The 17,089-nt window shown below is 39.1% G+C and overlaps 1 protein-coding gene across 1 annotated transcript in view; it reads right to left on the reverse strand.

The window, feature by feature from the left end:
• The window catches only part of LOC139732387 (uncharacterized), a 65,595-nt gene that overhangs the window by 20,690 nt on the left and 27,816 nt on the right, over nucleotides 1-17,089 (reverse strand). The window contains exon 2 of the mRNA XM_071643253.1: nucleotides 14,424-14,609. Within this exon, the coding sequence (XP_071499354.1) occupies nucleotides 14,424-14,507 (84 nt within the window). The 5' untranslated portion in view covers nucleotides 14,508-14,609. The remainder of the gene's footprint in view (nucleotides 1-14,423; nucleotides 14,610-17,089) is intronic.

Here is a 17,089-nt window from a genome sequence, read left to right on the forward strand (position 1 = left end):
GGGGGCCCCCTGGGTGGGGCATGGTGCCCATTTTAACAAATTGAGTTCCTAACCCCCTAGGGATGCTACCTGCCAAGTTTGATGAAAATCGGTCATGGGGTTTTCAAGAAGAAGATGAAAATGTAAAAAGTTTACGCACGACGCACGACGGACGACGCACGACGGACGACGGACGACGGACGACGGACGACGGACGACGCACGACGCACGACGCACGACGGACGCCGGACGAAGGGCGATCGCAATAGCTCACTTGAGCCTTTGGCTCAGGTGAGCTAATAAAAAGCAAATTGATCACAGTGATTTGGCTAGAAACTGAACTTATTTTATACCACTTATACTAATACTATATTTTCCCCCATACTTTTGACAACTTTAGTGTTTCTTCATTGTCTCCATTAAATATTTTCCACAAATAGGATTGATTAGGGATTGTTGCTATGGCATTGAATTCTAGCAATCCATCACTTATTTCGCCACCCATAGGAACAATCCATGAGCAACATTATGAAATCAAAATGACAATACACATTTCAACAGCAATTTTTAAAGAATGCAGCACTACAAATGACCGATCATTTCCATGAAAGCAACCCCATGTACCAATTTCACCTTTGAGAACAGAATGATCCTCTTCTCAACTGCCACCGGCTAGTGTGTGCTGATGGAGGGTTCAGGGCTATTGCTGCTGACCGATTACTGAAGACAACTTAGTGTACAGCATACTGTGGCCGTAACTTAATCAGGATAAGTCAGGAATTACGAGGTTAACCATTGGGTCACCAACATGTACACCAGGCACTTTAGCTCATTACATGGGCCTACATGACACTATAGCTTGGGCACACATGGATATTAGCAACAAGCTCAGTCCACATCTATGTATACCAGAATGTATTAATTGATGATAATTCATGTTTGCTTTTTTAATATCAATTTTGGGTGCAAATTTATTGCAATAGACCCTTGAACAATTGTTGCTTAAGTTATGGTTTCATCAACTTTTCAAATAAAATAGTCCCTTCCAGCTGGTAGCTCAAGATACTTCTTTTTTGTTTTATTCATCCTGTCAGTTGATGGTGTTGAAATATACTACACACTAAATTTTTTATGCATCATCATCATCACTTGCCAGTTGTTTCATAATACTGTAAAAGTGGAAATTTTCACGGTGTTGAAATTTTCGCGCATTTCGCACAACCAGAAACTAGCATGAAAATAAAAGCCCGCGAATCTTTTTGCTTGCCATATCTTCCTGTGCGTGACATCTTGATTCCGCCAAATTAAAAACATGTGAAACTCTTCTGACCCGGCCAAGTGCAAAAAATTAGTCGCGCGAAAATATCCACTTTTACAGTACATCTACATGTATTGTTCTAGCTTCGGATTGCAAGCTGTCATGTGGCATGCTGAAGCTGGGGCCATGATGGGCACACTGCTAATGGACTATACATGATGCACTGTCCGGCAATACATCTTAATTTGTTTCAATATCCACACATATGATGTAGTTTTCATAGCTTGCAAAATAGCTCCGACAAGACCTCTGGTAAGAATGTTTTCACAGGACAACATCCAAAGAAAGGACTACAGATTTACAGCGGAAAATGGCTTACAGCACTGAACCTTATAAACTTTGTGTATTTAACCCATCCCCGTCACATCCCACATATATCGTGGGTTTTATTATTTATGACCAGAGATCACAGAGATCGTTACTGGGACTCTGAAAAATAATCTATGCATAGAAATCTATTTTAGAATGTCTCTTATTGGCCAAAACACCTACCAGGGGTTCGAGCCTGCTGAGAAACTAATCAATATTCATGTTTACAGCGCACATGCATCTTTGTTGCTCCAGCAACGGCAGTGATTTCCTACGCGCGGTATCGTGTTATCGATAGCAGTCGAGACTTGTTGCCCGATACCTGTTTACTCACTGTGGTTACGAAGGTATTGCTGTGTCGCATTACGTTAGTGTGACATAAGTTCTGTAGGGTTTCGTCCATTTCTCTCATTTTTCTCTCTTTTGCTTTCATTTCACTCTATCCCTTTATTTTCAGAGTACAGCCGTACATCTGATCGTGTTGTGTTCCATTTTTTGTTGCGTGATTATTTCGTTTGCAGCAATTTGGAGGTGAGTTTTTGTTCGAATGTCGGTTGATTGATTGAACGTCGTTGTGTGTGTGTGACCATCGTACTTTTCATGTAGCCTACTGTACTGTACTCGTTTCTACCTACCGTAAGTGTCTCCGCAGCAGCTCCGTCCTTCGTCATCAAGCTTCGTGTTTTCATCGTAGTATTTCTCATTGTAGTTTTTCTTCTCCTTTTTAGATTTCAGTGCAAGATATTCTGTATATTTTTTTCTACGGTAATTTGCCTTCGTTGTCGATCGTATTCGTGTTTTATTATTTTTCCACCTCCATTTCATTTTTGTGCTGCAATATGTCTGCGAGGTATGAATCGTATGCTGATGTGTTTGGTTTGAGTGACGAGGATGAGAGTGATTTTGAGGGTTTTGCGGTGGATGAGATTGGTGGGAATGACTCTAATGATGACAGTGATGTTGGTGAAAGTTCGAGTGATGATGGTGATGGTGTCATTGGTGATGATGATGAGAGTGACACTGACAGTGACACACAAGCTGACGCTCAGGAGTGGTCTAGAGACCTGCATTCTTTTTTGGCAAGGTCCTTTTCAGGACCTCCACCTGGACCGACAACAAAACTGAATGAAACGTCTACAGTGCTGGATTTTTTCTTCTTGTTGTTTCCTTTGACTTTGATCCAGCACTTGGTCCAGGAGACAAATCGGTATGCTGCACAAAAGCGGCAAGCCAACCCAAATCTCCCTAGGTGGCAGCCTGTGTCGGTGGAAGAAATGAAGTGTTACCTTGGTATTCGGCTGTACCTCAGCATAATGCCTCTCCCAGAAATGCGCTGGATGTGGAGCTCCGATGATGTTTTTGGCCATCTCCGTATCGCTAAGTTCATGTCTCGGAAACGTTTTGAAGGAATTAGCGTGAATTTTCATGCTAATGATCGAACTCAACACCGACCAAAAGAACATCCAAATCATGACAAGCTGCACTTGGTTAGACCGGTGTTGAATGAAGTTTTGGCAAACTGTGTGCAGCAATACAATCCTCACCAAAATTGTTCAGTTGATGAGGCCATGATTGCTTTCCGTGGCCGTCTCGGATTCCGCCAGTACATTCCAAGCAAGCCGACGAAGTATGGGATAAAGGTGTGGATGAGAGCTGACCCTGTGAATGGATACTGCAATGAGTTTCAGGTGTATGTTGGGAAAGAGAAGAGAAGAGGGCGTGAGAGAGGGTTGGCAGCACGTGTAGTGACTGAGATGACTGAACGGCTTCGGGGGAGGCATCATGTGGTGAACATGGACAACTTTTTCACCACGGTTGACCTGTTTGAGAGCCTCCAGCAGAAGGGCACCCTTGCTCGAGGGACGGTTCGTCGCAACCGTCGAGGTTTGCCACATGCTGAACTTGCCGAGCCTAGGCTGAAAGTACAGGGTGAGTTCAATGTACTCCAGCGTGGCCAGCTTTCAGCCTATGCTTGGCAGGACAAGCATCTTGTGAACCTGCTCTCTTCAGCCGATGATCCTACAGCACAGACAACTGTTGATCGAAAGCAGCAAGATGGGACTAAGAGGGTGGTCCCATGCCCTGTCGCTCTCCGTGAGTATAACAACTTCATGAGAGGAGTCGACCGAGCTGACCAGCTGAGGACGGAGTATCCAACCTTCCGTGCGAGTCGGCGGTGGTGGGTGTATGTCTTCTGGTTTCTCTTTGATGTGGCCGTAGCTAATGCATTCATTCTCATGAATGAATCTGAGGCCCATCAGAGGGAAACCAGAAGTGGACGCCCAAAACCGCTGACTCAGCTTGAGTTCCGGAAGCGTTTGGCAAAACTTCTCCTCAGCTGCCATGGTGATGACGGTCGTGATGACCAGAATCATGGTGGTCATGCTCTTGGGAAGGGACCATCTCGGCGAGCGTGCCAGGCGTGCAAGAGAGAGAGGCGGCGTTGTGAGACCCGAACGTTCTGTGTGAGGTGTGAAGTGGTGATGTGCAGCAAATCCTTTGCAGCATATCATGGATGGTAGATGGTGCAGGAGAGAGCAGCGAGAGCATGAGGTGTAAGTGGTGATGTGTTTGCAGCATATGGGTGGTAGATAGTGTTTTAGTGTTCTGTTTTGTTTGAGAGTGGCATCTCACTGTGATCGATTTTCAGTTGTCAGTGCTGTCAGGATTCCAAATAACGCTTCATTTCTGTTTGTAAATATTTTATGGTAATTCATTGTAAAAGCAATGTAACATTTCAAACTGGACTTCCTTGAGGAAAAATTTATCAAACTGGTAACATGAAAACAAAAACTTCACATTACTCTGTTTTGTAATGTCCTTTCTAATTCACATATGAGCAATCACTGCAGGAATTTAACTTCCTATTTTCTTTTACCTTGTTCAGTTATTCAGGTTCACTTCAAAAATTAATTCAACTAAAAGCTAGACAATAAATTTGTATTAGGTCCAGTTTGAAATGTTAGCTTGTTTACTTGTTTATTGTATTCACAATTGTACATGTATAGTTATGTTGTATGGAATGCTATAATAAAGAGAGCCTGCAGAGCAGGTGTTTTCCATGCTGTCCCTTTCATTTCCTTCTCTCTTTTTTCTTTGCCCTTGGATGAAAAAAAACAAGGAAAAGTAGAAATTACGCAGTGCGTAACATATGTCCCCGCCGGAAGTAGCATTTTGTAACAAAATGTGCAATATAGGTAAAAAATCAAGGTCAAAGGTCAAAGAAGTCAAAGGTCAAAATTCTGTGTAGAAGTTTTGAAGCCCTCACCTAGTGCCATCACATAAAGCAAATGGAATCGAAATTGGGTTAGAAATGGCGAAGGAGTAGCATTTTGTAGCCAATGTACAATATAGGTCAAAAATCAAGGTCAAAGGTCAAAGAAGACAAAGGTCAAAATTCTGTGTAGAAGTTTTGAAGCCCTCACCTAGTGCTATCACATAAAGCAAACGGAATCGAAATCGGGTTAGAAATGGCGAAGGAGTAGCATTCTGTAGCAAAATGCACAATATAGGTCAAAATCAAGTTCAAAGGTCAAAGAAGTCAAAGGTCAAAATTCTGTGTAGAAGTTTTGAAGCCCTCAACTAGTGCCATCATATAAAGCAAACGGAATCGAAATCGGGTTAAAAATGGCGAAGGAGTAGCATTTCGTAGCAAAATGTACAATATAGGTCAAAAATCAAGGTCAAAGGTCAAAGAAGTCAAAGGTCAAAATTCTGTGTAGAAGTTTTGAAGCCCTCACCTAGTGCCATCACATAAAGCAAACGGAATCGAAATCGGGTTAGAAATGGCGAAGGAGTAGCATTTTGTAGCAAAATGTACAATATAGGTCAAAAAATCAAGGTCAAAGGTCAAAGAAGTCAAAGGTCAAAATTCTGTGTAGAAGTTTTGAAGCCCTCACCTAGCGCCATCACATAAAGCAAACGGAATCGAAATCGGGTTAGAAATGGCGAAGGAGTAGCATTTTGTAGCAAAATGTACAATATAGGTCAAAGGTCAAGGTCAAAGGTCACGACTGAAATTCTGTGTAGAAGTTTCAAAGCTCCCATGTAGTGCTATCATATAAAGCAAATAGAATCAAAATTGGCTCATAAATGACAGAGAAGTAGCAAATTGAAGATTTTGATCACACACGGACGCACACACGGACACACGGACACACGGACACACGGACGGACGGACGGACAGACGGACGGACACACGGACACACACACGTACGGAGCCCGTTTCATAGTCCCCTGCTCGAACTCGTTCGGCGGGGACAAAAAAATCCTACTTTGCCATGTAAAGACAGAACACATAGCAACATCAACTAGAAATGTCGCTACAGCGACTGGTTATACCCCCGCCAAACAACATTTCATAAGCTTTGGTCAAAAAACTGAGGAAGTAGTTAAATCCGCAAGATCTTTCCTTGATCTTCTGCCATTAATATCCCGTTACCATGGCAACATACTTTCGGGTACTGTCGAAAAATGCGTCTTGCACATCTACAACCAAAGGCACACATCTGTACCAAATTTCATGGAAATTGGGCAAAAACTGAGGAAGTAGTTTGCAACACAAAATTTTCCATCATTTTGGCTCATAATGTGTGAGCTGTTACCATGGCAACATACTTTTTGTCACTGTCAAGAAATGTGTCATGCTGACCTATATCCTAAGACAAACATTCAATATGAATTCCATGAGAATTGGAAGAACACTGATGAAGCAGTTTTGCCATGAAGCATTTTGCCCTATATTTTACCAATAACATGCCGTTACCATGGCAACGCACTTTTTGCCACTGCGGAAATATGTGTCTTGCACATTAACATATTCAGATGAACATCTGTACCTAATTTCATAAGAATTGATCAAAAACTGTGGGAGGAGTTCGCGACGCAAGATTTGTACCCATTTTTGCCCATAATGTGCCGTTACCATGGCAACGTACTTTTGGGTACTGTCAAAAAATACGTCTTGCACATCTACAACCCAAGGCACACATCTGTGCCAAGTTTTATGGGAATCGGTTGAAAACTGAGGAAGTAGTTCGCGACGCAAGATTTGCAACGGACCGACCGCCCGACCGCCCGACCGCCCGACCGCCCGACCGCCCGACCGACCGCCCGACCGACCGTCCGCTGATTCCTATATACCCCCTTCAAACTTCGTTTGGCGGGGGTATAAATATCATGACATTTGTAAATATTAGAACCTAATAAGCAAATGATAATGATTATGATAATTATAATAATAGTAATAATACTGTAATAATAATAGGTATAATAATAATAATAATAGTTTTAATAATTTAGATAATAATGATTACAAAATAATTCTAATGGTATTTGGAAATAAAAGAAAAAAATACATCAACTATTGTAATTCATGTTTGGACTATAAATGATTTCTTATGATATAAGACATTTCTTGTATTATATGAAATTATTTATAGTGCAAACATGAATTCTAATAGTTGACTTATATTTGTCCATATTATTATTAGCTCATTCAAATGTACAAGTAGTACAACATAGTTTGATAATGATCAAGAGAAACCTGAAAACTATCGTGGTAAAAAGTGATATGACAGGTACTTCTGACAAAGACTGCTTCATCTGATAATGCCTGAATTTCTGTAAAAGAAAAACAGAGAAGGTAAGATTGTAAAATCAGTAATGCCACTGATAAAATCACATTGGCATACATTTACATCTCACAGGAACTGCAGTAGTTGTACGACTACATAACAGCTGATTACTTATGCATCGTTGCCATGATCGCGCGACGTAACTGCAAAAAGGAGCGTTGAATTTAGACTCGAATCAAGAACTCTTCATATTACTATATTTGTTATTCGAAAAGAGAGAAATTTTGGGAATGAAAACCCTCAAAAATATTTGCATTATGTTTCAAAAGTGTACAATAAATATATAACGTATTCATATTTACGATTCTATAAAAAACTGGAATTACCACCCAAATATGAAATAAAGGGAGGGCTTCTATCAAGGCAAATTTCGCCCCAAGAATCTGTAGCACACCGTATCTGGTGCATTCCTTGCGTTCTTTGCCACATGACAAAAAGCACCTTCACTTCATGCAGTACGTGTTCTACAGTACAGTACACACGCTGTTGTATTGGTAGCTGTATGAAGTTCACCGATCTCATTCTTGATCTCGTCGTGCGAGGAAAACTCAGAAATACTATTCTCAAACTCAGCCAAACGTGAACTGGGAATCTACATTAGAGTGTTAAGACCGTTTGGCGATCGTTTTAGTGGATTTTGATTTCGCTATTCATTTTAGCTTTCGAAAGTGTGGCTTTTTTACATCGGATTCCTTTGTACCATGCCACGTTTTCGTTTTTCCGAAGCAGCATAACCCACGTGTTTACAACTGCGTCACATGTACGGTCTTTGTTTTCCCACGCTATCGCGATCGAAGATTGAGAGAGAGCGATAACTCGTGTGGTGGGAGACATGCGGATTTCTGCACAGGGTGAATGAATAGTCAAACGTATCGTGATTGTATTACAAATCTTTTTTTTGTGTGTCTCTAAAAATTTGAAATATGTTATCTAAGCATAAATATATCGTGATTCATTCATAAAATAGATTAGCAATCGCAAAAAATCTCTTTTATTAGAGTTACTTCATGATGTTGCAAAACAAAACCCCCGTGACTGAATGGAATGTCCCACAGTTGTCTCCGAGGGAGTCGAGGACATTGTGGACGCTTCGATTTACGTATGGGTAATGTGTGATAACAACGGGGTTGAAATGAAGAGGAAATACGAAAAAAATACACACAAACGTAACATTTCTTTCAGAATTCATACATTTTATTATTTTCTTTCACATAATTCACACAAACTAGCGCTGTATTGAGTCAACTAAGTGCACATTCGCTCGAGTGTACACGCATCAACCCTCCTGCCTAGTGGGAATGACACAGGCATTTTTTCAATGACGTATGAATGCCCTTCGCGTGTAGATCGCGCCGTAGGGAAGATTGCGCCCAAGTTCACTGCCGACTTACTAAACAGGCACAAACTTACAGATTACACAGAGGCCCGTACGTGGATGGGTTAAAGGACAAGTCCACCTTCATATACATGTGGATTGTGTGAATGCAACAATATTAGTAGAACACATCAGTGAAAGTTTGGGGAAAATCAGACAATCCGTTCAGAAGTTATGAATTTTTAAAGTATCTGCGCAATCACTGCTGAATGAGGAGACTACTACAGTGTATGATGTCACATGCATACAACGGTATAAGGAAAATAAAAAGAGAATTCCACAAAACTTTACTTTTTGAATAAAGTGCACATTTCTTCGACTCATTACTAACACATGTTAAGGGAAATAATATTATTCCCCTTGCCTTCTGACAGAGAGGAGTCGAGTGTTCTTTGTTATGCGAGAAAAATGAAAATATGTTGAATTTTCTTTATACTTTCTTTATATCGTTGTACTCATGTGACATCACAAGCTATGGTAGTCTTCTCATCCAGCCGTGACTGAGCAGAAACTTCAAAAATTCAGAACTTTTGAACAGATCGTCCGTTTTTCCTCAAACTCTCACTGATGTGCTCTACTAATATTGCTGCATTCACTCAACCCACATGTCTATGAAGGTGAACTTGTCCTTTAATGCAATCAAACCCAGGTGAAATAGAATTGCATCCAGTGACTACATTCGATATGATGAGGATTATGCAATGCAATTCAAGTCAGAGCTGATAGGTACAGTCTTCCCCTAGAGTGAGACAAAGGATATAAGGTAACTGAAAGAGGATGCTGCACTGAGTATCTTTTAATATAGAAGTAAGGAAAAATCTAAATGGAGGACTGACTATACAGCAAGATATTGTCAACACACCAGCAAAGAATGACAAGTCATGAATTGGGCATAGATGTTTCATATATATGTCTGCAGCATATTACAAAGTGGATTGTTGGTTGTTTTAATGCCAGGCTAGGGACTATCAGACCCATTTCTCTTGCCTGTTATAGTAAATGCACATGGACATACATTGTGACTGCTATTTGATACATGTACTTGTATCACATTCTGAAGACACATGTTTGCACTTTTATTGCACCTACTTTTGTCACCTGCTGGCAAATATATCAGAGATTACTCTGACTGGTAGTCACATGTTTGCACATACTTGAATGATCATCTGTCTTTGTGCACTAGCCATTTTCTTTGCGTTTGTCGTGTTGGTACTATCCATCTTTTACTTTACTATCCATGTGCATCCATTGTGGCCCAAAAGGTACCCATCAAATTTATGTTTCAATTGGATACCTCAATCATTTACATTGTCCACAAAATCAATTACGGACAGAAGGACTGACAGATGGACGGATGGACAGAAGGATGAACGGAAAACCCCCAAACATGTAATTTCTCCTGCGACACTTCATGGTGGAGGGATGAACACACACACACACACACACCCACACACACACACAAATCCACTGAAATCCAGCACAAGAACTGTAGTTGGGGGAGGACACACATCAAATGTGACACAGTGGCCTATAAAGGTTGGAACAAAAAGGGCAGTATCACCAGAAAATTACAGGAAAGGAACTATCAAGTATTATATTCCACATACTAAGAATCTTGCTATAGGATTGGTCAAGGGCTGATCACGTGATAAAACGTACAAGTTTTGCCCATCACATCTGTCTGTACGTGTTTTAAAACACAACACCTTTATACTGAGTGGTCCGGCTATCCCCTGGTGATCTGTTGTAATTGCGTACTAGTAATTATTGTAAGTGTGACCAAGATGGGTCTAATTGTACCAAATTTTGTATTGTATATTGAAACCCCACACACATTTGCACTTTGCACACACACCTGCACAGTAGTATGCACTTGCAAAATGCACATTAGCACCTATGCAGTTGTTGTCTCTCAAATCTCCGGTAATTTACATCTCTGTATTACGGAATGGCGTCGTCACATGTGAATACCCCCGATATTCCTGCTGACATTATGCCTATGCGCGACAGTAAATATTACACACCCCTTGAATTCAATGATATTGTATCGTATAGTTCAGATAATATTTCACTTCTTCATATAAACTCTAGGAGTTTGAATAAAAATTTTGAATATTTGGAAAATCTTTTGCACTCTTTAAACAATTTTGAATTTTCTGTTATTGGAATAAGTGAAACTTGGTTACATCAAAACTCCCCAGATATCTTTAATTTACCCAATCATAAATTAGTTAGGGCTGATCGTCAAGGAAAAAGGGGTGGCGGTGTTGCGTTTTATATTGCGCAAAATTTACAGTTCAAAATCCGTTCTGAAATCACGTTAAGATATGCAGAAACGTTATTTATTGAAATTGAGAACCCAATCTTTAAAAACGTTATTATAGGTTTAATTTATCGACCTCCTGATCTGAATTGTGAATTATTTTGTGATGAATTGGATTTATATCTCCATAAGATAGGTAATGAAAGCAAACATGTTTTTATTTTTGGTGATTTCAACATTGACTTTTCCCCCACATCCGATAACAATAATTCCCTTAATTTTATGCATTTAATGTATTCATATGGTTTTATGTCGATTATCAATAAACCCACCAGGATAAATCCACACTCGTCAACTCAGACTGATAATATATTTTCGAATGTGTATAATAATACAATTATGGGGGGTATATTATGTTCTGAAGTTTCTGATCATTTACCAATATTTTCAATTTGTGAATGTAAAGTGGGTCGTAATAAATTACATGATAAAATATGGTACTATAAAGAGTCAAAACGTAATGTGGAATTATTGAAACAGAATTTATTTTTAGAGGAATGGACAGATATTTATAGTATTAACAATGTTAATTTGGTATATAAATGTTTTAATGATAAATTGTTGTATTATTATGAAAATAATATTCCTTTATGCAGAATAAAAAGTAACCGAAATAAACCAAGAAATCCTTGGATTACAAAAGGTATTTTGAAATCCATAAACACTCGTAATTTTTTGTATAAGTTACATATTCGTAACCCAACTGAATCTTATTTGAATATGTATAAAGTTTATCGAAATAAATTGACAAAATTGATTCGTTTATCCCGCAGATTATATTTTTCTGATAGAATGAAAAAGGTTTCTTCGAATATTAATGCAACATGGAAAATTATTAAAGAGGTCCTAGGTAAAAAGCCTGATTCTCCGCCAACGGATGATATCACATTAAACGGTATTAAAATAAATGATCCTAATATGTATGCTAATTCATTTAACTCATTTTTCGTTAATATCGGTCCAGAACTTGCTACTAAAATTAGCAATACTTCTGCTCATTTTACAGATTATCTTTTTGACCAAAATCAAGAGTCTATTTATTTTAACCCAACAAGTCCCAGTGAAATCATTAGTATCACTAAATCTTTAAATAGCTCTAAATCTTGTGGTTCTGATAAAATAAGTATGATGTTATTGAAAGAAATAGTTTATCCACTCGCAGAACCGTTAAGTTATATATTTAATCTTTCTTTATCACAAGGTATTTTCCCTGACCTGCTGAAAATAGCGAAAGTTAATCCTGTACATCAAAAAGATGATCCTCATGAAATTAGCAATTATCGTCCTATTTCTTTATTGCCTAGTATATCCAAAATCTTAGAAAAAATTGTTTATAATAGACTTCTTAAATTTATTAATAAGTATGATTTACTTATTCCCAATCAATATGGTTTCAGAAAAAATTATTCAACTGATTTAGCACTAATACAAATTTATGACAAAATTACGAGTGCTTTTGCAAACAAAGAACATGTTGCAGGTATATTTTGCGATTTGAGTAAAGCATTCGATACTCTTGATCATTCTATTTTACTCACCAAACTTAGTCATTACGGTATTCGAGGACAAGCACTTTTATGGCTTAAAGATTATTTAACTAATAGAAGACAATATGTTATTTTTAATGGTTGTGAATCTGACCCCCTTTTAATTAAATGTGGTGTTCCTCAAGGCTCAATTCTAGGCCCATTATTATTCCTTCTTTATGTTAATGATATCATAAATACATCTTCTCTTCTCTCTTTTGTTCTATTTGCTGATGATACGAATATATTTTATTCTCATAAAGATCTTAAGATTTTAAATGACACTTTAAATATTGAAATTAGTAAAGTATCAAATTGGTTTAAGTCTAATAAACTTTCTTTGAATATAAAAAAGACTCATTTTATTCATTTCAAACTTCATTCTCATAATGAAGACAGACTATCACTTCCTTGGCGATCTGAATGTGTACGCTATCTTTACTCAGCTGCGCTTCGGAAAGATAGCTACATCCAGATCGCCTCGCACGTGATAGTTTGTCCCATCACCTTCACCAACGTTGATTATTTGCTTATTATCAACTTACTTCATCCTACCAAGTTTGAATGAAATTTGTCATGTAATGATTAAAACTTTATTCCTCCCCTTATCCATAGTACACCTCTATGCAACTTGTAATAGAGCCTCACATGCATACTGGCGGTACTGTATTTCCCAACTCTGCCCTGTACAGTGTTGCATGTACAAGCTGAAACACTGAGGGCACTATCACCAAAAGATAGGCTGCTAGATTTTCCACTGCTACACATCCATAGCATATTTGAATGAAATCTGTCAATAACTGTTTATGGTAGAATATACACAGGAAAAGTGACATGGTGATTAGGTAGGGCTACTGGCAATGCAACATCACTGAATCCAAGGTATCCTCAAGAGACTTTGATACCCAGGGGCTGTTTGTAAAAGAATTTAGGTTAACATGTGAAATAAACAACAACATAAATTATGGTATGTTGTGTGGGTCTTAAATAAGTATTCTCATTTCACAATGAAAGCAAAAATGTTGAAGACTTTTTGAAGTAGCCATTAACCAGTTCCTTACAGGAATCTGGTATACTGGTACCAGGTTCCCAAAATGTACACAAGTGTGCTTGCATTTGTGGCCTATGAATTCATATCAATTTATATTTTGCTGCCCAGAAAAATAGCTTTCATAAAAAGATTACAGTTTCTTCTCTCAATTTCTGTTTTTGCTCTGTATGAAAACTGCATGTATCGCAGTATTATTTGCCTTTTCTCCATAGTTTGCGCTTGTTTTGCTGTAAAACTCATATGAAGATGTACATAGTGCTCAAGGTTGAGCTCAGTAGATTTTTTATTTTGCTGACCCCATGATCATATGTGAGCCATCAGCACATACTCTTTTCATACCTTCCACCCAACTGATATTTCCATTGTTTGATGGCACATGTACAACTAGTTGACCATAGAAAGGGGGTACATGTATAATGTACTACTTGATTGCTTTCGCACAGGTGGATTGCCAACCTGTCCGTTCTCTCTTGACTTGCAAAAAGAATCTTGTTTGGGGCACTGAAGGTGCTCTGAGAATTGCCGGAGGAACAAGTTATACAGATCAAAATAGTGACAAAAGAAATTTTCTGTGAATTATGAAAACAATTTAAAAGTGGATTCTGGAAGGCTTTAACTGAATAGGGAAACCAGGGGCATAAGTTGATTGTAACTTTAAAGCTCAACTCACATTCTTTGTGAGCCCCCCCCCCCCCCTCCATAAAACAAAACAAAACAAAACAAAAAACAAAAACGGTACAGTTTAGTCCTGTCACAGACGTGCGAAATGCTGGCCAGTCCTGAAACATAATGCAGAAGGCAATGACTTGTTGCTGTTGTTTTAAATAGTTCCTTGTATTTATCATTATGAAACCTTTTCATCATGATGCTCAACTCCAAGGTTTTTTTATTATAATGATCTCTTACCTCAAAATAACTTGCTCTTTTGTTTGTCTTGTCAGAGGCAATGTCCAGGAGACCACTCTGTCCAGCCATCTCCTTGGTTGCCATGATGTCAGTCTACATGTAGGCCTACAGTGTACTCTTATCCTTCAGATGGGTACCTGGCTTTCCCCTAGCCAGCCTCATTTAGGGCATGCTCAAACCTGGTACCTGTGGCATACAACAATAATACAAATAAATATAAATCATTTTAAGGTAGCCATCACATGGGATTGAACAACAATTATTCACTCCATGACTCTCTATACTACATGCAAGTCCAAGGAGCACGATCAGCACCTCGACTGTAACACAATCAAGAAGCAACAACAATGAACACAATTTTGGCATGCTACAGAGCATACGCTCATTCTGTGTTCATCTTGCACGTAATCCCCAAGGCCATATGCTGTGCAACCAAGTGTTCTGTCTTCTCCACTGGAAAATTTCCAGATCTGAATCCATGTACAACCATGTACAAGAAATCCTTTGGCCATGTTGGAAAATGGACACAGTCGGGCATTCTGTCTCAAGACTGTGTCTTTTAAGTCCGTTCTGAGGACTGGGAATTTAGTTTAAGTAAAACAGTTGACAAAATGTTTCATCCCATTTCATGATGGTAAGATAGAGGATTTCAGATATGCAGTTCTGTAAGTTGACGATAAGGGAATCTCTTATGAGACCTCAGTTTAAGTGATCAAATGACTGACATTCACACTATTCAATTGTAATATGCTTTATTTTGTGTAAATCATAGTACCATGTAATTGATTTTTTTTTTTTTTGGACAGAGAGCAGATATTTTCTAAGTCACTTTAAAAAAAAAATCTATATCTTGTTAGAGGTGTTTTATTTCATACACAATGTGGACATAAAGCTGGACCAAAGTACAATCTCACTCAGTGTAAAATCAACACATAATATAGGTCTGTTTTTGATAAAGCATCTACCTTTGAAATAACAAAACAAAACAAACAAACCTTGTGCCAGAAACTAACAATACTGACAAAGGTACAATTATGACCACAGGTTTTGTGAAGTAAGAACATCAGCATTATGGTTTTACTACAGGTCTAAATTCATTTGGTACTTAACAGAAAACAATCTAGCTAAGTTTTGCTACACTCATTTTGTGGTGATTTTGAACCATATTTGGAAGATGATTGGCAAATCTGCAACACAGGCATTAAGTCACAGGTCTTGAAGCACAAAGCTGCAAGCAAGGAGGTAGTAGCCGGGTTCACACGTACAAAATAGCGGGATGACGATCGCGATGCACATCCCGAGTTTTTTTGCGAGTGTCCACACGTACCAAATTAGTGGGATAGTGATCGCGATCGGTATCCCGCTAATTTGGCGAGCGTCCACACGTACCAAATTATCCCGCTAATTGCCGATAGAGATAACAGCAAAGACTGCAAACTGGGTCACACAGCGCCCTTCTCTATCACTGCCTGTGCGCACTTACCTTTGTCCATTGTCTTTTACGCGTCAGTTGTGTGGTTCGCGCGCTGTTGTTTTTGTGCTCCAAAGAGGTGAAGGACCTCTTCGCAGAGGCCTCGCTGTTGTGATGTGCGCATTGCATGATGGGATATAAAAACTCGAGATTCGAATCCCAACCGTTCACACGTACCAGCACGGGGCCAATTATCCCACTAATTGACGAACCAGCGCAAGATTTCTTGGGATTAGCATCGCGATGCTTATCCCGCTAATTTTCGGATTTTTTCTGTCCACACGTGCAAAAAACTCGAGATGACGATCACGATGCAAATCTCGAGATTTGTATCCCGCTAATTGGTGTACGTGTGAACCCGGCTATTCTCTCACACCTCCTTGACAAGACATTCTCATTCCCCTGTGCCATGCTGCCAGCATGAAAACAGGTGTCAAACAGGTGCAAGAACAATAGATTGTATTCCCTGTACACTTGTTTTTATCTCAGGGGATACTTGCAAGTTTGAGTCAAAATGAAAATGATACCTACTTGCATTGCAGATTTAATATAAATTCCAAATGTTCTTGAAATTCCTAAAGGCCCTGTCAAACCTTTCCAGGTAAACCCTGCACACGACTTGCAGGGAACAATTTTGTTTCCCGGAGGTCCTTGCAAATGCCCTGCACATGACAGTACCTAGCACGTATCCCATAGTTGCCTGGAGGTGCACACACAAGTCCTATTTACCCGCAGCCATGTTTAGGCCCTGCCGCAACTTTCTAGGCAAGTTATGCAGGTTTGTTGCTTGTAGGAATTTTCCAGCATGCAGGATTATTTCTCCAGGCAGACAAGGATTTAGGCAAGTTTCGCGTGCATCTAACAATACGTGTGCGTTATCTTGCCCTATTCAAATCACCCTCTGCGAATCCACTTTGCATTTACATGGCAAGAATTAATTTGAAATATGATTCTAGTGATGCATCATTACAATTATTTAAATACTCTTGGTAGGTGTGAAAGCTCGGAATGATAACGACTAGAGTTTTTTTAAATATTTTTCCAACTCACCAAATCGGCCAGATGTGCATAGGACCTAAAATGTCCTAATCTGAAGAAGTCCTATTTACCTACTAGTACATACCAACATTCATCACTGTCTACGCATCAGGAGAGCTGGTTTGATCAAAGTGAACACCACCACATATTTCAGCCA

This window comes from Diadema antillarum, unplaced genomic scaffold (assembly GCF_040938485.1).
Source record: "Diadema antillarum isolate AM-2024a unplaced genomic scaffold, OU_Dant_1.0 seq00000418_RagTag, whole genome shotgun sequence".
Classification (NCBI taxonomy): domain Eukaryota; kingdom Metazoa; phylum Echinodermata; class Echinoidea; order Diadematoida; family Diadematidae; genus Diadema; species Diadema antillarum.